Below are 24,874 nucleotides of genomic sequence, written 5' to 3'. Positions count from 1 at the left end.
TTTAAGACCAACCGATTTATTTGATAGTACACTCACTAGCTAGTGAGTGTTTTTACTGTGTTTACCCCAGTCCAACGCCGGCATCTCTACATTATGAACTCACCTGTGTCCAAAGAAGAGATAAAGATTTGCGTCAGAGGCCCAGCAATTTCAGTGGCCGGAAGGAGGAGAAATTCCGTCCTGGGACCTTCCATTGGGTGAAAGTTTTGTCCTGTGAATGTGTCGATGTGAATATTGTGGAAGAGAGAGTGTATGAAAGGAGCGGGCGGGTCAGACTAATCCAACTGTGTTTGTGTGTCTGTTCTGATCATGAGATCTCCGAGTCTCTCTTGTGGAAAATAAAACCATTTTTCAATCAAAGATTCCCCCTAATCCCCCTGCTGAGCCCCAGAGTGAGATTTCAAGGCAATTGTTTCGCTAAATGGAAGATTTGAGTGGAAAAGTAGAGAACATGTCAGCTATCGCGTGTGAGAGCGGGATCAGTGCAGCAGGAAAACGGGTTTCAGTGGAAAACGGAGTCCTCAGTTCGAGTGAAACCTTTTCAACAGCAAACATTGGAGTGTCAGAGGCATGAAGGGTGTGAGCTGGATGTGTGGAGAGGCGGAATTTGCTTGGAATGGGAGAGTTTGTGAGGAGAGAGAAACACAGAGAGTCTGGAGGAGCCGGGAGCTGACAGCAGCTTGTCTCTGCTCCGTCCGCTCTCTGCCTTTAAGTTGCTCTGTGCCGCCACCACTGGTTTCATTCCGGATCCAGTTCTGACTCTCCTGGCCCAGATTTTCCAGCCACTCTGGGATATGACTGAAACTGCAGCCGCCCAAACGGCTCCTCCAGCCGCTCCCGCTCAGGTGAAGTCTCCCAGGAAGAAGAAGGCGGCTCCCCGATCTGCCGCTCCCAAGTTAGGCGAGCAGATCCTCAAGGTGGTGGCGGCTTGCAGCGATCGCAAGGGGATGTCCCTGGCCGCCATCAAGAAAGCTTTGGCCGGCAGCGGAGTGGATGTGGGGAAGCGCGGCTCCCAGATCAGGTTAACTATCAAGAGGAAGGTGGAGAAAGGCTCTCTGGTGCAGACAAAGGGACAGGGCGCCTCCGGCTCCTTCAAACTGGCTAAGAGGGAAAGGCCGGGCAAAATGGGAAAGAAGGTGAAGAAAGCCACAGGCAAGAAATCTTTCGTGAAGAAAACAGCGGCCAAGAAGGTGACAAGAAAGAAAGCCGCCGGCAAGAAACCCGCAGCCAAGAAAACTCCAGTGAAGAAAACTCCAGTGAAGAAAACTCCAGTGAAGAAAACTCCAGTGAAGAAAACTCCAGTGAAGAAAACAAGCAGCAAGAAGGCGGCAACTCCAAAAAAGGCGCTGAAGAAAGCAGCCCTGAAGAAAAAGTCTCCTGTGAAGAAGGTCACGGGCGGAAAGTCGGCCAAAAAAGTGACTAAAGCGAAGGCCAATCCCAAAGGGAAAGCAGCAAAAGCGAAGAAAGCCTCAGGAAAGAAGTGAAACAACCCGAGAGCAAATTGGAAACCTCTGAAACCCCCCAAAGGCTCTTCTCAGAGCCACCCACATCTCTCAGGAAAGAGCTGATCCCGCAAGAAAATGATTCCTGTCCCGCGGGGCCCGGCTCATTCTCAATAGAGATCATTTCAAATTCAGACTAAAGCAAAACAACTGCAGATGCTGAATTTCATTGAGAATTTCACATTTGTTCAATCGCCACTTTCTCTCAGAATAAAGCTGTCTGGTAGATTCAGTGTGAGACAGGAACACTGGCGGCGAAACACCGCATTCCCCACTCATTTTTAATCCAATCCCTGCAGGGAGGCCAATCGGCCCATCGAGTCTGCACCGACCCACAATCCGGATCCCCCATTCCCCTATTTATTGACCCTACTTCCCCGCTGACACTCCGGGACAATTTAGCATGGGCCAATCAACCTCACACACACCGGGGGGAAACCGGAGCACCCGGAGGGAGCCCAGGGAGAATGTGGAAACTCCACACAGACAGTGACCTCAGCCGGGAATCGAACCCAGGTTCCTGGCGCTGGGAGACGGCAGTTCTCAGCCCAAAAGTCAGTGTCAGGAGTGGGATTCGAACCCACGCCTCCAGAGGAGACTGCGACCTGAACGCAGCGCCTTAGACCGCTCGGCCATCCTGATTCCCTTCACTTTAATACAGGGAGATTTCCCCCAAACACCTTCAATAAAGTGTTTGGAAACAGCTGGAAGCGGATATGGGGGAGGATGTTACTGAGGGAGATTCTTGCTATAGAATAGACTGTGTTTAGGTGGGAATATTACTGACTGGGAATTATAACAGGAGCAGGTTTAAAAACTCAAAAGGACAAAGTCACCACCCGAAACCTTAACTCTGTCTCTCTCTCTCTTCACAAAAGCTGCCGGATTATTTGCAGCATTTTCTGTTTCGATTCCAGATTTCAAAGCTCCGGGTTTGTGGAAACTCTTGAGTGTGAAGGGCGGCTCTGGAAGGGTTCGTGTGGGGAGCTGGCTTTCGTTTCCATTCTTAATAAACGGGTTGAAATTGGCGGTTGCAGAAACTGGAGGTGGAGCTGAAAGATCAGGGGCCGTTCTGTGTGTGTGTGTGTGTGTGTGTGTGTCAGGCCGGCTCTCTCCTCCCTCCCGCTCTGGGTTGAATCTTCACTCTGTCTCCTCCCCCCTCTCTGCTCTCACTCCGCCTTTCTCAGTCAGGTCGGGGCGGCCTGTATAAAAGGAGCCTGAAAGAGTTCCTCTCTCTCAGATTGGGCAGTGATCGGAGTGAAGAATCCATCATGTCTGGCAGAGGGAAAGGAGGCAAAGGACTGGGGAAAGGCGGAGCCAAGCGGCACCGCAAAGTGCTCCGTGATAATATCCAGGGCATCACCAAACCAGCAATCCGCCGCCTGGCTCGCCGTGGCGGGGTCAAGCGGATCTCGGGCTTGATCTATGAGGAGACTCGCGGGGTGCTGAAGGTTTTCCTGGAGAATGTGATCAGGGATGCGGTCACCTACACTGAACACGCCAAGCGCAAGACGGTCACTGCCATGGATGTGGTGTACGCTCTGAAACGCCAGGGCCGCACTCTCTATGGATTCGGCGGCTGAACAACTCGACCCTTTTCCAGCCAACACACAACAAAGGCTCTTTTCAGAGCCACTCACCGCCTCACAGAGAGAGCAGTGACCTGGGGACGGGGGGGAGCTGGGACAGGCTGCTCAGGGTTTGAGATGCAGCTTTGCTTTGTTTGGGTTCCGGTGCCGGGAAATCACCCAATTGAACATTTCATTTGGAGCAGGATTGTTGTTGAAATGTTTCAGTGGATTGTCTCAGCAGCCCCCAGTTGACATGTGCCCTGAGTGAAAGGCCACCTCACTCCCTGTCTAATCACTCAGTGTTTGGATAGAGTTTCTAAAAGCTTTCTCTGGAATAGCGGCAGTTTCGGAGCAGCAGCCGGTGAATCGTTCACTGGAACCAGTGCCAGTTGTGATGCTATTTGCCCCCCAGACGGTTGTTTCCTGCACTGAAGCTGACAGGCTTTGGGAAACTGCTGAGTTTCCGCTCAGTCATTCACAAAACCCGCAATTCCCGCAGTTTGAGCCGCTCCAACCCCCAGCCTGCTTCTGATTGGCCATCCTCTCCGCATCGGAACCAATCGCACAGCATCGAATGTGAACATTGAGCCAATCATTGGCTTCGACTGTCAACCGGCAGGAATTTTGAATGGGGGGAAATGGCGCCAATTTCAGCGCGGGAAAGGGAATGGAGACAAATTCTTAACTTCTCAACAAGAATAACATCTCTATTAATATTCTGCTGTAAGATTATTTTACAAAGAGCATTCATTTGTGAACATTTGTCCGCGGCAAACGGCTCTATTCAGGAATGTCAAACGGGACAAATATGAATTCACTCTCTGTAACAAACAACAGACTCAATCCCTTTCACACCGGCTTCAGGGGGACACAGAGAAGACACAGATTTCTCATCCTTTCCCCTGAAAGCGGCACAAGCCACAGGCGGAGGGGAAATCTGAATGGGCTGGAGAGGGAAGGGACAGGGATCGAGTGGAACAGCGGGAGATTCTGGGAATGAACAGCCCAGAGAGCGGGGAAAGGGTCTAAAACACCATGTGGAGGGAGATGGATTTCAAATCTTCAATGTTTCTGGTAATTAAGGACGGAATGAAGTCTTATTTTATACAAACGGTTATTTCCTGCACAGAAAATGGAGTAATTTCTGGAAGGGGCGGTGAAGAAAACAAGTGAGGCGATCAGAACCTGAGTTCCAGACATTCATTCCCTGCTCAGAGTTTGATTGAAACTTCCTGGGCCAATTCCCGCTGGGGGGGGGGGCGGTTCCTCACAGAGTTTAAAAAGGCGGCTGCAGCGCAGACTCTGGATTAACAGTCTGTGTGTCTCAGATTGTGCTGAATCCGTTCAGAAAATGGCCAGGACCAAGCAGACAGCGCGCAAATCGACCGGAGGGAAAGCTCCTCGCAAACAGCTGGCTACCAAAGCGGCCCGGAAGAGCGCTCCAGCCACGGGCGGAGTGAAGAAGCCTCATCGCTACAGACCCGGCACTGTGGCTCTGAGGGAGATCCGCCGCTACCAGAAATCCACCGAGCTGCTGATCCGCAAACTGCCCTTCCAGCGCCTGGTGCGAGAGATCGCTCAGGACTTCAAGACAGACCTGCGCTTCCAGAGCTCGGCCGTCATGGCCCTGCAGGAGGCCAGCGAGGCTTACCTGGTGGGGCTCTTTGAGGACACCAACCTGTGCGCCATCCACGCCAAGCGAGTCACCATCATGCCCAAAGACATCCAGCTGGCCCGCCGCATCCGCGGGGAACGCGCCTAAAACCCCGGCTTCAGCACCAAGAACAACAACGGCTCTTTTCAGAGCCACCAACTCGACACATGAAAGAGCTGCCATCTCCTGTTAACCAATCTAGTCTTTCAATTCCCGGCACAGAATCTTCCCAGGACTCTGAAACCTCTCCATCTTACAATTAACTCTCCGTTACATTGAGCTCTCTCCAATCCTTTGATGGTTACAGTCAAAACCATCCCGTTAACAATTCTACCGCAATTTAATTTTAAAGTGGTCTTATTAAACCTGCCATCATTTCCGTTTCCGAGGAATAATTCCGCAAATCCACTTTCTCCGCACATGTTTGGAGTGAGGATTGAGAATTGTGTCAGTCAGGGTCTGAATATGAACCATGTCTCAAACAGTAACCCCCTCACACCGATATCACCATTACAGAAACACTTCTACATTCGGACAGACAATAATTAACACTTTTCCAGATACAGTGACTGGCTTTGAAAACTGATGGGCTGCAGATGACTGTCCTCACAGACTGTCACACTTCCAACAATTATATTGGAAATCGGATCATTTCAGTTCACTGGGACGGTTCCCCCAATAAACAGCAGAAACTTGTATTAAAATATTCTATGTGTCAATAGTAGGGATTGATAGAACAAAGCGGGAAACAGCTGGACTGTGAATAGCAGTGCAGAATCTGACCGATAGACACCAGGCCACCCTTTTCCAGATAAAGTGAGTGGCTCTGAAAAGAGCCTTTGGGTTATCAGATGAAAGAATGGCCGCTTCACTTGCTCTTGCTGGAGACGGCGGAGGTTTTCTTGGGCAGCAGCACGGCCTGGATATTAGGCAGCACCCCGCCCTGAGCGATGGTCACCCCTCCCAGCAGCTTGTTGAGCTCCTCGTCGTTGCGGACGGCCAGCTGCAGGTGTCTGGGGATGATGCGGGTCTTCTTGTTGTCCCGGGCCGCGTTCCCGGCCAGCTCCAGGATTTCAGCGGTCAGATACTCGAGCACAGCAGCCAGATAGACCGGGGCTCCGGCACCCACACGCTCAGCATAGTTGCCCTTTCTCAGGAGCCTGTGAACACGGCCCACCGGGAACTGCAGTCCAGCCCGGGAGGAGCGAGACTTGGCCTTGGCCCGAACTTTCCCGCTGCTCTTTCCTCTTCCAGACATTTCCCCAATCTCCCAAAGCCTTTCACAAAGAATGCTGAAATCCACTCCCTTTCGCTTCTCTTCTAGCTCCGGGAGGAATGGAGGGCCCACATTGCTGATTGGTCACTTTGTTGCTACCTCTCAGCATCTTGTCCATATGACCAATCAGAAATCTGCTGAACTGACCAATCCGGAGCCTCCACGGAGTGAGGGCGGAAAAGCCCAAATTCTCAGCTTCCCACCGATTTCATTTCAAATTGGAAAAGTCCCCAAAGGGGAAAAGAACAAATCCTCCTAGCGCTTTCTAACTGTCCCGGGCGGGAATCCATCCCTGTTCACAGCATTCCCAGAAGGAAAACACTCCCGTTTAGTCTTCAATCAGAACCCAGTGTCCTTCACTGGAAACAGGGAGCCCGATCCAGTCCCTCAGACTCAGTTTGTACCAATTTCTACAGATCCTTATAATAATCAGTGTGTGTCCCAGATAGGGGCTGGGAAATTGGACTGGGATTTATGCATCTTCCTGTCAGTGGGACTGAGTTGGGGGTGACACGGAAACAAAGTCTGTCTGTTCTGCTCTGATTGTGGGATTGAAAATGTTTCTGCACCAGTTCTGCTGCCTGAGACTGTGAAACTGATGCACTCTGATAGAGAACATACATACTGTGTGTGAGGAGCTCACTGTTCATTGTAACTCAGGGGAGGAAACTTCAAACTAACCTGGATTGATTCAATGATTTGCCTGTCAGGAATAATTGACTCATTGTAACCCAATTACAGGTGAGGGAATAATACACAGGCCCTGTTTCAATTTGATTTACTGTTGTCACATGTATTGGTATACAGTGAAAAGTATTGTTTCTTGTGCCTTATACAAGCAAAGCATACCATTCAGAGAGTACATGGGGAGAGAGGAATGACAGAGTGCAGAATGTAGTGTTACATTCATAACTCGTCTGTAGTGAAAGATCAATATAAAGTAGGTCCATTCAAAAGTCTGATGGCAGCAGAGAAGATTGAGTTGGTTGGTACATGATCTCAGACTTTTGTATCTTATTCCTGTTGGAAGAAGGTGGAAGAGAGAATGTCCGGGGTGTGTGGGGGCTTTGATTATGCTGCTGCTTTTCTGATGTGATGGGAAGTGCAGATGGAGGCAATGGAGGGGAGGCTGCTTTCTGTGATGGACTGGGCTACTATAAGAACTGTTTGTAGTTTAAGGTGGTCTTGTTAAGAGCAGGAGCCAGACCGAGCTGTGATATATCTGGAAAGGGTATTATCTACAGTGCATCTGTAAAACTTGGTGAGAGTCATAGCAGAAATGCTGAATTTCCTTAGCCTCCTGTGAACTTAGCGGTCTTACTTAACTATAGAGTCAGCGTGGAAGGACCAGGATAAGTCATTGATGATCTCGACACATAGAAACCTGAAGCTCTCAACAATTTCCATTTCATCCCCATTGATGTAGACAGGCGCATGTCCTCTACTGTACTTCCTGAAGTTAATGACAATCCCCTTTGTTTGGGTGACATTGAGGGAGAGATTATTGTCGTCACACTAATTTACCAGATTCTCTATCTCATTCCTGTAGTCCGTCTCATCATTTTTTGAGATCCAATCCACGATGGTGGTATCATCAGCAAACTTGAAAATAGAGTTGAAGCAGAATTTGGCCACACAGTCAGAAGTGTATAAGGAGCATCGTAAGGGGTTGAGGACACAGCCTTGTGAGGCACTGGTGTTGAGGATAATCGTGGAGGCGGTGTCGTTGCCAATCTTTACTCATTGTGGTCTGTGGGTTAGGAAATCTAGGACGCCGTCACAGAGGGAGGAGCCAAGCCCTCGGCCATGGAGTTTGAAGATGGGTTTTGTCGGAATAATTGTGTTGAAGGCTGAGCTGGAATCAATAAATGGAAATCTGACATGTGTCTTTGTTATCCAGGTGTTCCAGGGTTGAGTATACGGTCAGGGAGATGGCATCTACTGTGGATCTGTTGCGGCAGTAGGTGAACTGTAGTGGATCCAGGCAATCTGGGAGGCTGGAGTTGATCCGTGCCATGACTAACCTTTCGAAGCACCTCATAATGATGGATGTCAGAGCTACCAGGCAATAGTCATGGAGGCTCGCTGCCTGGCTTATCTTTGCTACAGGGATGATGGCCATCTTCTTGAAGCCTGTAGGGACATCAGATTGGTGTGAGGAGAGGTTAAAGATGTCTGTGAATACCCCCGCCAGCTGCTCCACGCAGGATCTGTGTGCCTGTCCCTGTACCCCATCCGGGCCAGTCGCTTTCCGCAGGATGACTTTCAATGCGGCTGATCTGAAGTCTGTGATGGTGACCTCGGATACAGGTTCAGCCAAGGCTTTCAGAGTGGAGGGCATCCTCAAAACAGGCATAGAATGCATTGAGCTCATCAGGGAGGGGGGCATCGTCACTGGCAATTCTACACGCCTTCATCTGGTAACCTGTTGTGTCTTTCAGACCTTCCCACAAACGGTGGGAGTCCATGTGGCGAGCCTGGGACTCGAGCTTGGTCCGGTACTGGCACTTGGCAGCTGTGATGGTTCTCTGTAGATCACATCTGGATTTGTTCCAGTTCAGGGTCCCCTGACTGGAAATGCTTTGGAGCTGGACTTCAGGAAGCAGTGAATATCCCTGTTAATCCACACTTTCCGGTCGGGAAACACATGGATTTGCTCCTTTGGCTCAGTCTTCTATGCAATACTAATGAAGTCAGTTATTGTGGTGAAGTAAACATTCAGGGTGCTTGCTGAGTTTTTAAATATTGACCAGCCATTGACTCGAAGCAGTCATGTAGGAGATCATCCCATTCCGCAGACCAACAATGCCGGACTTTCTTTAATCGGATTCTCCTGCTTCAGTTTTTTTGCCTGGAAGCTGGGAGCAGGAGCACGGCCTTGTGATCTGATTTGCCAAAGTTTGGGCGGGCGATAGAACGGTCGGCATGTTTGATTTTTGTGTAGCAGTGCTCGAGGATGTTTGTGCCTCTGGTGGGACAGGTGACATGTTGGTAGTACTTTGGTAGGACACTCTTGGGATTGGTCTGGTTGAAGTCCCCGGCCTGGATGAACAAGGCCTCGGGATATTTTGTCTCAAGGCCGTTCGTGGCGGTAGATATTTCATCCAGCGCGACCTTCACGTCTGCCTGGGGTGGAATGTAAACTGCTGTCAGGATAACAGAGGTGAACTCCTGTGGAAGGTTATCGGGGCAGCATTTCAGCGTCAGATATTCTAGGTCCGGGGAGCAGAAACTCGCCAGTGTTGTGACATCGGAGCACCAAGAGGTGTTGATTAGAAGGCAGACGCTACCTGCGCGAGCCTGATCTGAGGCTGCTGTAAGGTCCATTCGGTGGACGGAGAAGCCCTGTGGTTGTACGACACTGCCCGGTGAAGCAGGTGTGATCTGTGTCTCTGTGAAACACAGCACACAGCAGTCTCTCAGTTCCCTTTGAAAAGTGAGTCTGGTTTTCAGTTCATCGAGATTGTTTTGCAGAGATTGAACATTTGCCAGGAGTGAGCTGGGGAGGGGGGTCTTGGAACCACATTGTTTGAGTGTCACCTGCAGGCCTGCGCGTTTCCCCCGCTTCCTGGGGTGGCTGCTCCCTGTCCTGCCTGCCAGACGGTGTTTAGTCTGTGGTATCGAGGGTGTAGCTGGGTCCTGTTTGCGCTTTGGTTGGTGTGTGGGTGGAGGATTTGTTGCCATGGTCACGGGTCCTGCCTCGGCAGTCGGGTCTGAGTGGGGGGGAGTTCCGGGTCACTGTCGGGCTGCGGTTCCAGTTCGGAGGGTGTTCACACCACACTCCGGTGTGGACAGGTTGAAGGCCGGTTGGCGGACGGGGTCTCTGGGGTCACGGCTGGGTCCACGTGTTCGGGTTCTCCGGGTCACTGCAGGTCAGGGTCTTCCTTCCGAGGTCAGAGGATCTCTAATCTCGCAAATAAATTTAAAAGAGCAGTTTCAGTAATTTATAAATCTCAGTACATAATCATAATGAACAGTCACAAAGGAAACCCAGTGATACAAACATTGCCAATGTGTGACTGCAGTCCTCAGTGTCTGTACGAGAAGTATGATCAGTGGTGGTAGGCGCTATGACAATTCAATGACATTCAGATAGAACTGAAACCCTGCACTGCTTCATGAATGGGTTAACGTTCGAATTTCCATTCATTGCTCCAGTGTGATTAACCAGATAGTAATCAAAACCAAACAGTCTCTGTTTAAAACGTGTCCATCCTCGTTCTCACCCGGTCCCTGCGAGAGCTGCTCTTTGTCTAACTCCCCACATCCTGACTGTCTGCCTCTGTTTCCAATCTTCACTGTCCAATTACAACAAACCAGGGGAGACTGGAACTAGAATCATTACAGTGCACAAGGAGACAGTTCACCACATCCAGTCCATGCTGGCTTCTCCATACAACAATGCAGTCAGTCCCATTCCCCTGCTCTATCCCCATAGCCCGACAAGTTTATTTCCCTCAAATGTCCATCCAAATTCCTCTTTGAAATGATTCATTGTCTCTGCTTCCACCCTCAGAGGCAGCAACTTCCAGGTTGTTATTCGCTGCATGAAAAGTTCTCCCACACATCCTCTCTCTGTCTCTTCCCAAAACCTTCACCCTGTGTCCCCTAGTCCGTGTACTATCAGTGAATGGGATCAGTTTTCTTTGTCTACCGGATCCACACCTGCCATAATCCTGTCCACCTCTATCAGATCTCCCCCTCAATCTGCTTTGCTCCAAAAAGATCAACCCCAGCTTCTCCAACACAACTTTGTGGCTAAAACCCCCTCATTGCTGAAACCATTCTGGTCAATCTCCTCTGCACCCACTGAATGATCCTCACACGTTTCCTCAAGTGTGCTGAGCAGAACTGGACTCAATACTCCAGCTGTGATCCAATCAGAGCTTTCTAAAGGCTCAGTGTAACTTGTATGATTCTGTTCTCAATGCCCCTGTGTCCTCATGGGGAGGGTCACTCGTGTGGATGGGGAGGGTCTGCACTAACCTGGCAGGGGGATGGGCACCACTATATAGAAGTAGAAAAGGGGAGGGTGTGGAGAGTCTGCAGAAGGATCTAGATAGGCTGGGCAAATGGGCCAGGAACTGGCAAATGGAATTTAATGTTGGCAAATGTGAAGTTGTCCACTTTGGTAGGAAGAATGGTAGGAAGGACTATTACTTACGTGGCGAAAAACTGCAGCATGCGACGGTGCAGAGGGACCTCGGGGTCCTTGTGCATGAGTCGCAAAAACCCAGCCTGCAGGTGCAGCAGGTGGTCAGGAAGGCGAATGGGATGCTGGCCTTCATAGCGAGGGGGGTTGAATATAAAAGTAGGGAGGTCTTGCTGCAGCTGTACAGGGCACTGGTGAGGCCGCAGCTGGAGTACTGTGTGCAGTTTTGGGCACCGCACTTATGCAAGGATATTTTGGCCTTGGAGGGAGTGCAGAGGAGGTTTACTAGGCTGATGCCGGAGTTGAGGGGGTTGAACTACGAGAGGCTGAATAAACTAGGCTTGTACTCGTTCGAGTTTAGAAGAATGAGGGGAGATCTCATTGAGATGGATAAGATGATGAATGGGATGGATAGGATAGAGGTGGAGAGACTCTTCCCACTCAGAAAGGACAGTCGGACGAGGGGGCACAGCCTCAAGATAAAGGGTTTAGATCGGAGTTGAGGAGGAACTTCTTCACTCAAAGGGTGGTGAATCTCTGGAATTCTCTGCCCGTTGAAGTGGTGGAGGCTGCCTCGCTAAATATATTTAAGACGCGGGTTGATGGGTTTTTGATAAGAGAGGGGATTAAGGGTTATGGGGAGAGGGCGGGAAAGTGGAACTGAGCCACAACAGATCAGCCATGATCTTATTGAATGGCGGGGCAGGCTCGAGGGGCTAGATGGCCTACTCCTGCTCCTATTTCTTATGTTCGTATGGGAATATCTAGAGAAGGAAATAAAATCACCGGCTCAATGCTCAATGCATTGCAATTGAGTTGAATGCATTCTGTGCCCGTTTTGAGAAAGAGCTCAGTGAGAGTACGCCCTCCGCTCTGGAAGCCTCGGATGAACTTGTATCTAAGGTCACCATTGCCGATGTCAGAGCAGCGTTCTCAAAGGCCAACCCAAGGAGAGCGACTTGCCTGGATGGGCAACCTCCTCTGCTACTACCTCTGGCAGCTTGTTCCAGACACTCACCACACTGTATTAAAAATTGCTCCTCCAGACCCTTTTGGATCTCTCCCCTCTCATCCTAAACCTATGCTCTCTCGTTTTAGACTCCCCGACCTTTGGGAAAATATGTTGACCATCCAGCTGCTCTATGCCCCTCATTATTTTATCGACCTCTATAACATCACCCCTAAGCCTTCCAGAGAAAAATATCCCCGTATCTCTCCTTATAACTCAAACCATCAAGTCCCAGTAGCATCCCAGTAAATCTTTTCTGGACTCTGTCTTGTTTAATAATACCCTTTCTATAATTGGGTGACCAGAACTGTACACAGTATTCCAAGTGTGGCCTGATCAACGTTTTGTAACAACTTCAACAAGACGTCCCAAATCCTGTATTCAATGTTCTGACCAATGAAACCAGGAATGCTGAATGCCTTCTTCATCATTCAGTCCACCTGGGACTCCACTTTCAAGGAACTATGAACCTGTACCCTTTAATCTCTGTTCTATAACTCTCCCCAGTACCTACCATTAACTGACCAAGTCCTGCCTTGGTTTGATCTACCAAAATGCATCGCCTCGCATTTATCTAAATTAAACTCTATCTGTCATTCATCAGCCCCGTTGCAATCCTAGGTAACCTTCTTTACTGTCCACTATGCCAGCAACCTTGGTGGCACATGGGACAGTGTGGTGAATAGGGTTGATGAGTTAGAAGCACAAATAGCCACATAGGAAAAAGGGAGGTGTGGTGAGAAAGAAATAGAGCAGCAAATCTGCAGGCAGATCATGCATTGCAGATATAGAATTAACTGCATTTTCACACAGACTGACAGGAATGTTGCCACATGATCCACGTATTAGTGGGTGGTCACTTGAGTAACAGTGATCATTGTAACACAAGCTTGATATTAGCAAGGAACAATCTAAAGTAACACTTTTGAATTGGAAGAGGCCTAACTTCAATGGGAGGAGCTGGGATTGAGTCAGAGTCAAATGGAGCCAAAATTTGACAGGAAAAACTATAACAGTGATGGGTGATCTTTCAGGAGATATTTCAGGTATAGATTCAGTACATTCTGATCAGGGTGAAAGGGAGGGGAACCAAAGCCCGGGCTCCTTGGATGATGAGGATGATAGAAAATATAATGAAACAATGAAGAGGCCGTATGATTCAGGTCAGAAGAATTCTTCAAGTGAGTGTGTGAGTTATAGTGTGAGTGTGTGAAATTAACTCTGTATCTGTCCATCTCTGTTACTGTATGTGGAGTTAACTCATTCCTGCTGTCAATCTGTACGAGAGCACCATTCACTCTCTGTCAGCCTCTGTTACTGTGTTTCATTGGAATTACAGTAAATTTCTTCCTGTCAGTTTATTTGAGGATGGAATTAATTCTCTGATGTCTCAGCCTCTATTAGTGCAAGTGAGTGTGGAGTTAACTTGATTAGCCAGTCTCTGTTCCTGTGTTTCAATGTGCAATTACCTCTCTGTCCTATTCTGGGGGTTGATTGGCTCAGTTGGCTGTACAGTGGGGCTGTGATGCAGAGTAACTCAAACAGCGTGGGTTCAATTCCTGTACCAGCTGGGGTTATTCATGAAAGGGGAGAACAGCCTATGGCCATCTGGGACTGGGCTGAATTTAGCCTTTACCTTTCTGTCCATCTCTGTTAGTATGTGTGCATACAGACTTACTTCTGTATCTGTAATTCTCTATTACTGTGTGTGAATGGGGCATTAACTCTCTGTTCATCTCTGATTTGTATGTGACACTGAAATTAAGTGTTCTCTATCCTTTACTGCAGTGTGACATTAACTCTGTCAATCTCTGTTACCGTATGTAGGTGTGGAATTGACTCAATCATCCGAGAATAATGACTGTGTCAGGGTCTGTTAGTGTATGGAAGTGGGTCACGATCAGCTTAGCAAACAGTAGTGAGTGGAGCCTGATTCCTGAGATGAAGGAGTTATTTTATGAGGAAAAATTAAACAAGTCTGGCCAATTTTCAGTGGAGAAGAATGAGAGAGGATTGTACTAAAACATATAAGATTCTCAGGGGCTTGACAGTGTAGATGCTGAGGGGGATGTTGCCATTTATAGGGGGAAACTAGAACTGGAGGCACAGGTTAAAGATAAAGCATCTCCAATTTAAGATGGCGATTAGGAGGAATTACTACTTTTAAGGGACCCTTAATTGTTGTCATTCAATAGATTCAGTCTTGAGTTCGATAGATTTTTGAGACACAAGAGAATCAAGGGTTTTGGGGACAGGCACTGAAGTGGAGTTGAGGCCACAATCAGATCAGCCATGATCTTACTGAATGGCAGAACAGGCCTGATGGGCTGAATGGCCTTCTGCTCCTTCTCCTTATATTCTGGTATTGTGTGTGTGGAACTAACCCTTTTTCTGTCAGTCTATGTTACAGTTTTTCAGTGTGGAATTAATTCAGTCTGATACTGGATATGAATGTGGAATTGATTCTCTGTCCAGCACTTATTGTGTGCAAGTTTGCAATGTTTCTGTAATTGTACAGAATGATCACAGTTAATAATCTTTGATCAGAAGTGTTTGGACCTGATGCTCTCAAATGTACCCAGAATTAAAGCCATCCATTTCTCCTGCTTCTACAAACCAAAGTCACCCAAACAAAAAACTTACCTTCACAGAAACTGAGGGACTGAATTCCAAAACCAACATCCAGCCTGATTCAAAATGGCTCTTAATTTGTCTATATCAGGCCTCAGTTTTCTGAGCAACAGCTGCAATAATTCACAGGTGAAATCAGATGGACACTGGACATCTGAAACAAGGAGAACATTCTGGAATATACAACAGGTCAGGCAGCATCTGTGGAGAGAGAAACAGAGTTCATGTTTTAGCTCACTGACAATCAACCCACAATAAACTACTTGCTGATATCTGTCAATGGCGGCTGCAGTTCCCATGTGAGGAGGTAATGTCCTAGTGATATTGTCACTGGTCTAATGACCTAGAGATCCAGGGGAAATTCAATGGGACCTGAATATCACCACAGCAGATAGTGTAATTTGAGCTCAATTAAAATCTGGAATAAGAACATAAGAAATAAGAAATAGGAGCAGGAGTAGGCCATCTAGCCCTTCGAGCCTGCCCCGCCATTCAATAAGATCATGGCTGATCTGTCGTGTCTCAGTTCCACATTCCCGCCCTCTCCCCATAACCCTTAATCCCCTCGCTTATCAAAAACCCATCAACCCGCGTCTTAAAAATATTTAGCGAGGCAGCCTCCACCACTTCAAGGGGCAGAGAATTCCAGAGATTCACCACCCTTTCAGTGAAGAAGTTCCTCCTCAACTCCGTTCTAAATCGCCCCCCCTCTATCTTGAGGCTGTGCCCCCTAGTCCTATTATCCTTTCTGAGCGGGAAGAGTCTCTCCACCTCTATCCTATCCATCCCATTCATCATCTTATACGTCTCAATAAGATCTCCCCTCATTCTTCTAAACTCTAATGAGTACAAGCCTAATTTATTCAGCCTCTCCTCATAGCTCAACCCCCTCAACTCCAGCATCAGCCTAGTAAACCTCCTCTGCACTCCCTCCAAGGCCAAAATATCCTTGCGTAAGTACGGCGCCCAAAACTGCACACAGTACTCCAGCTGCGGCCTCACCAATGCCCTATACAGCCGCAGCAAGACCTCCCTACTTTTATATTCAATCCCCCTTGCTATGAAGGCCAGCATCTCATTCGCCTTCCTGACCACCTGCTGCACCTGCAAGCTGGGTTTTTGCGACTCATGCACAAGGACCCCGAGGTCCCTCTGCACTGTCGCCTGCTGCAGTTTTTCGCCACTTAAGTAATAACCCTTCCTACCATTATTCCTACCAAAGTGGACCACCTCGCACTTGCCAACATTAAATTCCATTTGCCATTTCCTGGCCCCTTCGCCCAGCCTATCTAGATCCTTCTGCAGACTCTCCACACCCTCTGCACAATTTGCCATTCCACCAATCTTGGTGTCATCAGCAAATTTCGACACCCTACACTCGGTTCCCTTCTCCAGATCATCTATATAAATGGTAAATAGCTGAGGCCCCAGCACCGACCCCTGGGGCACTCCACTAGTAACCATCCGCCAATCCGAATAGCACCTATTGACCCCCACTCTCTGCCTCCTATTTGACAACCAATCCTCTATCCACGCTAACACCCTACCCCCAACTCCATGTCCCCTGACCTTCTGTAATAACTTCTTGTGAGGTACCTTGTCAAACGCCTTCTGAAAATCAAGAAAGACCACATTCACCGGTTCTCCTCTATCCACCGCCCTAGACACATCCTCATAGAACTCCAGTAAATTTGTCAGACACGACTTCCCTTTAACAAAACCGTGCTGTGTCTGCTCTATCAAGCACTTTCGAATTAAAGATCTAATGATGGCAATGTTGTAAAAAAACCCATTTGGTTTACTGATACCCCTTTAGGGAAGGAAATACACCCACATTAACTGTCGTTACCTGTGACTCGAGACCCACAGTATGTTTTTGACTCTTAAATCCCCTCTGAAACGGCCTAACAAGCCACTCAGTTCAAGGGTAATTAGTGCAATAAATGTTGGCCAAGCCAGTGACACACATATCACATGAATGAAAACAATTCTCCGCGCCCCAGAAAGTGCTCTATCCAACACACTGCCTTGCCCGGGCACTGAGAGTGGGCATGATCCCCAGGGGCAGCCGCAGGGCAATCGGTGCTGGAACTTTCCCCACTGCCACTTGTCTCCCATTCCACCAAGCTGCCTGTGTCCTTTGGGAGTTTCCCACTTTCCTCCTCACAGTTGCCAATGCCTCCAGGTTTGGGGGCGTGTGGAAATGTTGAGCTTGTGTCCTGTACACCAAGGTGTGTGTCATTAATATATATCAGGAAGAGCAGGGCTCCTAACACCGAGCCCTGGGGAACTCCACTGGAAACCTTCCTCCAGTCTGAAACACACCCATTACCCACTCCTCTCTGTTTCCTCTCACTCACACTGTTCCATATGGGGCGGTGAGGATGGCCTCGCTGCACCATCCGCTTCATGGTGCCGCTCCCCCGGCTCCCTCCCCGCACCTCCGCCGGGCCCCGGGCGCCTCTGACTCGGTGTTACTGCGGCTGCGCGCGGCCCCGTTCAGCTTTCGGGAGCCGCACCGCGCATGCTCCGCGCTGACAGACGGGACCCGGGGACGCGGCCTAATGGCGCCTGCGCGGTGCGGACCATCTGAATGAGATAGACCGTATTCACTCGCGCGCTGAATCCTGGGTTCTCCAGGCCTCCATTACATTGAATAAAACAGAACATAAAATATATTTAAACTCTGAACGAGATTTCCCCTCCGTTCACTGCAATACTTCCTCTTATCTAAATTACAGCCTCGAAATGTATTTCTATCCTTATTTGTCCAATGGTATTTTAACTTTTACTTTTTGTCCCAATTGGCTTCGATTACAGGCATCATGTTCAGGATCACAGCAACTTTGCTGCCCAACGACAAATGTGTTCCCTGATGTTCTTATTAATTATTTTATACCATTCACAACAAACTTGTGCCGTTGTTTCACAGAAACATTTTATTTACATTTACTCTATTGAAACCAATCATGATTTTAATCCATTCTCTCCAAACTCCTCTCAACCTGATTCCCGAGTTCAGACAGTATGAATGCAGGAAGTATGAATTTAATTTCAAAGTTGTGCAATTATGTAACAAGTGAGCTGCTGCTGAGACGAACAAAGTTAATGGCAAAGATTTCAGATCAACATCTTTTCATCAGAATGGTGGAAGTTATAAATGTAATGCATTATAGGCAAATGGAGAGGAGAGGGACTCATGTGAAAAAAAACAAAGGAAATAGAATGTCTGTGACCAATTGGACCACACATGCATTAAATAATAAGATTTAGTCACACAATTGAAAGGGACAATTACCAGATGTATAAAGGTAGAAAAACCTGAATGGAGGAGAGGAGCTCTGAATACCAGGAAAGACCGAGGACAGAATGATCCGTGTGAAAGTAAGGTGCAGAATGAAAATGGCAGCTGACTAGAAACTCTTATCAGAAATTACTCATCCTTGTGGAGTGATTGAAAATGTTCCAAGTGTGGGACAGGGGAGCGACACACTTGAGAGTCCTGCTGGCCACAGAACAGTGAGAGGATTGGCTGAGGAAAGGGAAGAAATATCATAAGTTTTTGAATGGAATATTGCATTATCTCTCCTTACAGTTCAGTGTCTACAAGCAGCAGAAATAGCTTTTTCAACATTATATTTTTTGCAAAATTTCACTACTAACAATGTGACGGATTAACTGACTGCTTTGTGGAACAGCTACCATCAGTCCATAAACGTGACACAAGTCCAATCCTGAAATAACATCCTAAATCTTAATAAAGTAAACTAGGAAGGTATGAGAGGTGTGTTTGCTAAAATAGATTATGGATTAATAGATCCATTCAATGGCATGACGGTGGATAAGAAATGACTAATATTTAAGGCAGAGGTGTCTGCAATTAAAGAGTTATACATTCCTTTCTGGCACGTAAACATAACTGGAAAAGTGGCCCAATCATGGGTAACAAAATAAATTAAATAGTATTGGATCCAGAGAAGAATCTAAGAACATAAAAGCTTGGAGCAGGAGTCGGCCATTTGTCCTCTCGAGCCTGTTCCTCCATTCAATAAAATCATGCCTGAACTTTTCATGAACAGTTTACACAAATGAGCAATCGGTCCATTCTGCTTTGCCTGTGAAAGATCTTCTGTCTCCTGACAATCTGGCGCTGCTTTTGTGTGTGTTCCATTCTTTGTGTGTTAGACAGTGGAATTGTGCCGCCAGGCGGAGCATATTTGCCGTCATTAAACTGCAATACGACAGTGAGATTTTTGTCCTGATACTGCGCAACAATAATAACGAGGAACTTATTAGCTTGTAGCAGAGTGGCGCAGCGGAAGCGTGCTGGGCCCATAACCCAGAGGTCGATGGATCGAAACCATTCTCTGCTATTTACATTTTCAGGATCAGTTTAAAAAGATCATTTCTCTGTTCCCCAAAAGTAACTCTGCTATTTTTTTCCAGGACACAGTTATCTTCATCAACTCTCGCTGACAATACACAATCTAATCTGCCAAAAGCTCACTGATGTAAAGGCTACAAACACGTCTTTCCCCCTTTTATTATCAGGGCAGTTCTGACACAGTCAAAAGACCAAAATCACATAACCCCTACAATTCTGAAGGAGGCCATTCGGCCCATTTAAATTGCACCGAATCTCCGACAGAGCATCCCATCCATGCCCTATAGTCAGAGTCCCACACACCCACCCCGCTAATCTACCTAACCTTCACTTTTTTTTAACCACACAAAGGGTAATCTAGCATGGCCAATCCGCCCGGCCTGCACGTCTTTGGACTGTGGAAGGAACCCGGAGTACCTGTTTTCCAGATGTAACTTGCCTGGGTGAATGCAGCTCCAACAACACTAGAAGTTTGACACCATCCAGTACAAAGTATCTGATTTCATTCGCTTCCCATCCACAAAGAGTCGCTGCCTCCACCAAAAGTTAAAATTAAAGAATATTTATTAGTCACAAGTCTGCTTATATTACCACTGACAGACAGGGGCAGCAGTGTGTACCTTCCACAAAATGCATTGCCTGAATTCACAAAGGCTCATTTGACAACATCTTCCAAACCCACCATGACTGTGGCCTCGAGGAAAAGGGCAGCAGACACATCAGAACAACACCAATTAGAAATCTCCCTCGAAACCACTCACCATCAGGACTTGGAAATATATTGCCATTCCTTCAGTGCCAGTAGGTCTTCTCACTCCCCAACAGCCACCCACCACCCCCCTCCTCTCCCCCAACCACCTCCAAACCGCACTGTGTGTGTACCTATATGACATTGGTGACAGCAGTTGAAGATTGCAGTTCAGCGCTGCCTATCCCAGGGCAATTATGGACGGGCAATAAATCCCGGCCGAGCCTGTGATGCCCTAATCCCATGAATGCAGAAAGTAAAAAAAAATCAACTGATCAAAAAGGTTCCTCCTCACCTCTGTCTTAAAGAGGAGGTCGCTTTTAAAAAAACCTCTGCTCTTCTGATCATATTGTCAGTGTAATTCTGAGCACAATCAGGATTATTTAGTAAGTGTTGCCCCATTGCAGAATCACATTGTGCAGTAACGACAAAATGAGAAAATCTCTGTAGGTTTGGCAGCATCTATAAGGAGAGAAAAGAGCTGACATTTCGAGTCCAGATGACCCTTTGTCAAAGTCCTTTGACATCTTACAGATGCTGCCACACCTGCTGAGATTTTCCAGCATTTTCTCTTTTAGTTTCAGATTCCAGCATCTGCAGTAATTTGCTATTATTTGTGCAGTTGCGACCTGCCTGGTGGTGGATATGATAGGATTTGTCCTCATGTTTCACCACATCCCCGTAGCTTTGGGCTGTCCAAGACACACAATTGGTTTTGCAATCAATTCACATGTTTAAGTATCTGGTTCCATTCTGTATTTGAATTTGTCTGGTGTTGTTTCTGAGGGGGTCAGTTATATGGATCTGTCAGACTCTTATAAAGTGTGTGGGTTGGATGAGTCTAGATCTGCCAACGGCTTCTTTGTCTGTGAGCATTTTATGTAACTGTGGGAACCATCCGTAACATTAAATCCCCTGGGGCTGTTTGTGGAACATGTGCTTTAATTTCCCTGTTTGTAGAACATCAGCTTCATGCTGTAGCTATCAGTGGAATTAACTCTGTGTATAAGTCTATGATGCTGCTAAAACTGCGAGTTTCATTTGGGATTTTTCGTCCACGTCTCTCTCTATAAAATCTTCCATTTGTATCCATTAGTCTGTGTGAGCCTTTGGTTGTTTCCAAATCTCTCAGTGATACATTTGGTGTGTGTGATTTATTTCATATCACTCAGACTCAGCTCCTGTGAGTGAGAGCAGGAAACAACCTGGATTTTTCAGCTGTTGATGCTGAATATGTGATTCAGAACTATTCTCTTATTTATCTGTCTTTGGGATTTAGTGTGAGTATGGGATTAATTAAATAACCTTCAATCTCTGGGACAAGTTATCAATTTGGATTAATTCCAAATCATTTTCCAACACAGAAACAGCCACTGATGCAGTATGTTTTCAGCAAACAATGTGAGTGAGTTTCAGCCCAGCATTAAATCTGAACACAATTGTGCAAGATAATGTATCCTTCAATCTGATACTGGATTGTTATACAAGTTTCACTCAGGTTATTCACATTGATTTGGTCTGTGACACTCAGTCTGATTCTGAGTAAGAATTTTGACATGAATGTAAAATGGAACTCAGTCTGGAATTGGTACAGTGTCTTCCATCAGGCTCAGTGTGAGTGAGGGGTTAGGATTAGTTTATAATTTATGGGTCATTTCATAGTCATCAAATTGAAATTGTAACTTTTAGTTTCATAACCAGAGTGAGTTTTCAACTGGAATCTGAGTTTGTATCTCAGGTTATACTCACTGTCAGAATATCTCAATCTGAGATTGAATTTCACATTTGTATCTAATGTATTTGTGAGAATACACTATGGGGATTAGTACAGCCACTTCCAAACCCCTGATGTGGGTGATATGACTGGGATTTAACTCGAATCTCAAAGCACCTTATGAAGGTTAATTGTGTGACATTTAACCGAAATACCGTTTCATCAGATATTTAATTTGGAGTTAAAACTGCTCTATTGTGGGATTGATACAGTGATGATCTGATAATAGTTTGGACTGGGATTGATGGATCCCCCGATCAGCGGTACTGATTTTGATTTGATTTCTTATTGGGACATGCAGTATTAAGCTGTGAAAACTCTGGTTTCCTGCGTGCTATACAGATCAAGCATACCATTCACACAATATATAGGGGAGAAGAGGGTGCAGAATGCAGTATTAAAAATCCTTCTACCAGGAGTGGGGTTTGAACCCACGCGGACATATGTCCATTGGATCTTAAGTCCAACGCCTTAACCACTCGGCCACCCTGGTACGAGAACTGGACATGATCGGGACACAGCGGCTGTCATTCCTGTTGGATTGAAAATGTGCCTCTGAAATGATTAGTGTTCTCGGAGACTGTGGAACTGATGAGCTGTCTGTGTCTCTGAGCTCGGACTGTGTGTGAGAAGGAGCTGGCGACACTCCCCTGGAACTTGTGTGGAGGAAATATCTGATTTCTTCAAATATTTATCTATGGAAACAAAGTCCATTGAATAACTCCAATCCAGATTGGGGCAGTTTAATCTCTATTAATAATCATTGGGAGCGGTTTGTGAGGCTGCAGCCAGACTCCAGCTCTGATTGGTCGCTCTTGTTTCTATCCAATTCTTAACCAATCACAAAGCGAGGGAGTAGAAATGGGAGGTTTTGATTGGTTTACATTTTCAAATGGGAAAAACCCGCCAATTTCAGTGCAGGAAAAATACAAAATAACCGAACGCCTTAATGTTCAGGAAACTATTTCAATCTCACACTTTCTCATCTGTTTATTGTATTTTCCCCTCACTGAATCCTGCCGCTATTTTAGGAACAGTTTGAATGTCTCAATCTCTTATCTGGAACCGGCGGGAATCAGACCCCGCTCAGCAATTTAAAACCGAGCAAATCTCAGCTCAGTGGAAAAGCAGAAACAGAGAGATTCCCAACCAACCCCCTTCACACAGGCTTCACAGGGACAGAGAGAAACGGCTGATTTCTGATCCTCTCCCCTGAAAGCGGCCGGGAATGTTCCAATGGGAAGTGTGGAGAGAATCCCCGGCCCTATCCCGCCGGTGGGACAGGCAGCTTTGTGTCCGGAGAATAGGGAGGGCCCGGGGGGGGGAAGCGGATCTTAAAGCGCTGCAATGGACTCAGGTCCTGTGTGTGTACAAATCTCACTGATTCCGTCCTCTGGGAAAACTGTGGAATAAACAGATCAGCCCGAGAATAACCTCTTCATTCCCGCCTTTACTCTGTTCCCGGAGCGGTGCCTAGGTAACTAGAGAGTGAAAAAAGAACCTTATTCTGAAACTGAATATAGTTATCGTTAAATGTAAGTAATTACATCCTGATATTGTTCTGCGCCTCATTGTCCGTGACAAATCCCAGACTGGGGTTTATAATCCGCTCTCAGTTCAGTTTGATTGTCCCTTCAGTGTGAAAGTGTGTGTAAGGGGCGGGTATGAAGTCCCATTCACAGCATTCTGTAACGGGACAAATCTCTATCCTCCAGAAAGAGATTTCTCATTAACTCAATAAGGGAAAAGACGGCGCAGCTTTTTCACAGAGATTGTGAGTGGCTCTTAAAAGAGCCGTTGTGTTTGGGGTATTTTTCAGACAATCTTTGATGCTGTTTCTCACGCTGGGGTAATTGTGTACTTGTATTTAAATAATTACCTCAGACATGGTGCTGGAAATGATGTTTCTAACGTGTAAAAGTTTCTCCAATAAATAGCATAAATTTACATGTATTAAAACACCTGTATCAATAATGGGTACAGGGATTGATAAAACAAAGCGGGAAACAGCTGGACTGTGAATAGCAGTGCAGAATCTGACCGATAGACACCAAGCCGCCCTTTTCCAGATAAAGTGAGTGGCTCTGAAAAGAGCCTTTGGGTTATCAGATGAAAGAATGGCCGCTTCACTTGCTCTTGCTGGAGACGGCGGAGGTTTTCTTGGGCAGCAGCACGGCCTGGATATTAGGCAGCACCCCGCCCTGAGCGATGGTCACCCCTCCCAGCAGCTTGTTGAGCTCCTCGTCGTTGCGGACGGCCAGCTGCAGGTGTCTGGGGATGATGCGGGTCTTCTTGTTGTCCCGGGCCGCGTTCCCGGCCAGCTCCAGGATTTCAGCGGTCAGATACTCGAGCACAGCAGCCAGATAAACCGGGGCTCCGGCACCCACACGCTCAGCATAGTTGCCCTTTCTCAGGAGCCTGTGAACACGGCCCACCGGGAACTGCAGTCCAGCCCGGGAGGAGCGAGACTTGGCCTTGGCCCGAACTTTCCCGCTGCTCTTTCCTCTTCCAGACATTTCCCCAATCTCCCAAAGCCTTTCACAAAGAATGCTGAAATCCACTCCCTTTCGCTTCTCTTCTAGCTCCGGGAGGAATGGAGGGCCCACATTGCTGATTGGTCACTTTGTTGCCACCTCTCAGCATCTTGTCCATATGACCAATCAGAAATCTGCTGAACTGACCAATCCGGAGCCTCCACGTAGTGAGGGCGGAAAAGCCCAAATTCTCAGCTTCCCACCGATTTCATTTCAAATTGGAAAAGTCCCCAAAGGGGAAAAGAACAAATCCCTTTGGGAAATTATTCTGATCGGGAATGGAGAATCTCCCTTTCTCTCCTTCCCCAGTCTAGAGTTAACCTGGATCCGGCACTTTCTCATTTTCACTCTGGGTTTATCTGAAAACAAGCCGAAAATAAATTTATTTTTGGAAAGTTCGCAAATATATTTCTCAATCAAGAAATACAAAATCCCATCAATAATTAACTAAAAACAAACCTTTTTGAAACATCAGTCTGTTTGCACCATTTTATCCCGAGTTGCTTTTAGAATCCGGGATCCATTCGGGGTTCATCTCGGCCCTTTTTAAAACTCTCCAACCAGCCGCCAGGAAGTTTCATCGTTCTGCAAACGGACGGACTGTTCTCCATATTCCTCCAGACTGAGGATTCCTGCACA

General features: G+C 47.1%; 3 protein-coding genes, 1 long non-coding RNA gene and 3 other non-coding genes across 7 annotated transcripts; 3 read left to right on the top strand and 4 right to left on the bottom strand.

The window, feature by feature from the left end:
• The first annotated feature begins 794 nt into the window (after positions 1–794).
• Positions 795–1,484, top strand: LOC145335846 (histone H1-like). The gene has a single exon (XM_080181572.1). The coding sequence runs from the start codon at positions 795–797 to the stop codon at positions 1,482–1,484; it is 690 nt and encodes a 229-aa protein (XP_080037698.1).
• Positions 1,485–2,061: 577 nt separating this feature from the next.
• trnal-cag (transfer RNA leucine (anticodon CAG)) lies at positions 2,062–2,144 on the bottom strand. The gene has a single exon. It is a non-coding gene; the product is annotated as a tRNA-Leu (tRNA).
• A 629-nt stretch (positions 2,145–2,773) lies between these two features.
• LOC145335845 (histone H3-like) lies at positions 2,774–4,835 on the top strand. Its single transcript, XM_080181571.1, has 2 exons — positions 2,774–2,902; positions 4,422–4,835. The coding sequence occupies exons 1-2, from the start codon at positions 2,774–2,776 to the stop codon at positions 4,833–4,835; spliced, it is 543 nt and encodes a 180-aa protein (XP_080037697.1).
• A 700-nt stretch (positions 4,836–5,535) lies between these two features.
• LOC145335877 (uncharacterized) lies at positions 5,536–24,302 on the bottom strand. Its single transcript, XM_080181607.1, has 2 exons — positions 23,832–24,302; positions 5,536–6,004 (listed from the first exon to the last, which is right to left on the bottom strand). Exons 1-2 carry the CDS (start codon positions 24,215–24,217, stop codon positions 5,596–5,598), a joined length of 795 nt encoding a protein of 264 aa, XP_080037733.1. The 5' UTR covers positions 24,218–24,302; the 3' UTR covers positions 5,536–5,595.
• Positions 9,547–17,261, bottom strand: LOC145335887 (uncharacterized). The gene is made up of 3 exons (XR_013885305.1): positions 17,156–17,261; positions 14,808–14,996; positions 9,547–9,912 (listed from the first exon to the last, which is right to left on the bottom strand). It is a non-coding gene; the product is annotated as an uncharacterized LOC145335887 (long non-coding RNA).
• On the top strand, positions 19,097–19,168 carry trnam-cau (transfer RNA methionine (anticodon CAU)). The gene has a single exon. It is a non-coding gene; the product is annotated as a tRNA-Met (tRNA).
• Positions 22,112–22,194, bottom strand: trnal-uaa (transfer RNA leucine (anticodon UAA)). The gene has a single exon. It is a non-coding gene; the product is annotated as a tRNA-Leu (tRNA).
• Positions 24,303–24,874: the final 572 nt, after the last annotated feature.

Source organism: Carcharhinus amblyrhynchos, unplaced genomic scaffold (assembly GCF_965287045.1).
Source record: "Carcharhinus amblyrhynchos unplaced genomic scaffold, sCarAmb.v2.hapA scaffold_42, whole genome shotgun sequence".
In the NCBI taxonomy this organism is placed as follows: domain Eukaryota; kingdom Metazoa; phylum Chordata; class Chondrichthyes; order Carcharhiniformes; family Carcharhinidae; genus Carcharhinus; species Carcharhinus amblyrhynchos.
Note: the sequence above shows the minus strand (reverse complement) of the source record. Positions and strands in the feature narration are given on the sequence as shown.

Excerpts from the sequence above, each read along its gene's own strand:
- LOC145335846 (XM_080181572.1), top strand. The coding sequence starts at position 795 with ATGACTGAAACTGCAGCCGCCCAAACGGCTCCTCCAGCCGCTCCCGCT.
- LOC145335845 (XM_080181571.1), top strand. The coding sequence starts at position 2,774 with ATGTCTGGCAGAGGGAAAGGAGGCAAAGGACTGGGGAAAGGCGGAGCC. Across the intron at positions 2,903-4,421 it reads GCCTGGCTCGCCGTGGCGGG|AAAATGGCCAGGACCAAGCA; the intron begins GTCAAGCGGATC and ends GAATCCGTTCAG.
- LOC145335877 (XM_080181607.1), bottom strand. The coding sequence starts at position 24,217 with ATGTCTGGAAGAGGAAAGAGCAGCGGGAAAGTTCGGGCCAAGGCCAAG. Across the intron at positions 6,005-23,831 it reads GCCGTCTCCAGCAAGAGCAA|GCTTTGGGAGATTGGGGAAA; the intron begins GTGAAGCGGCCA and ends TCTTTGTGAAAG.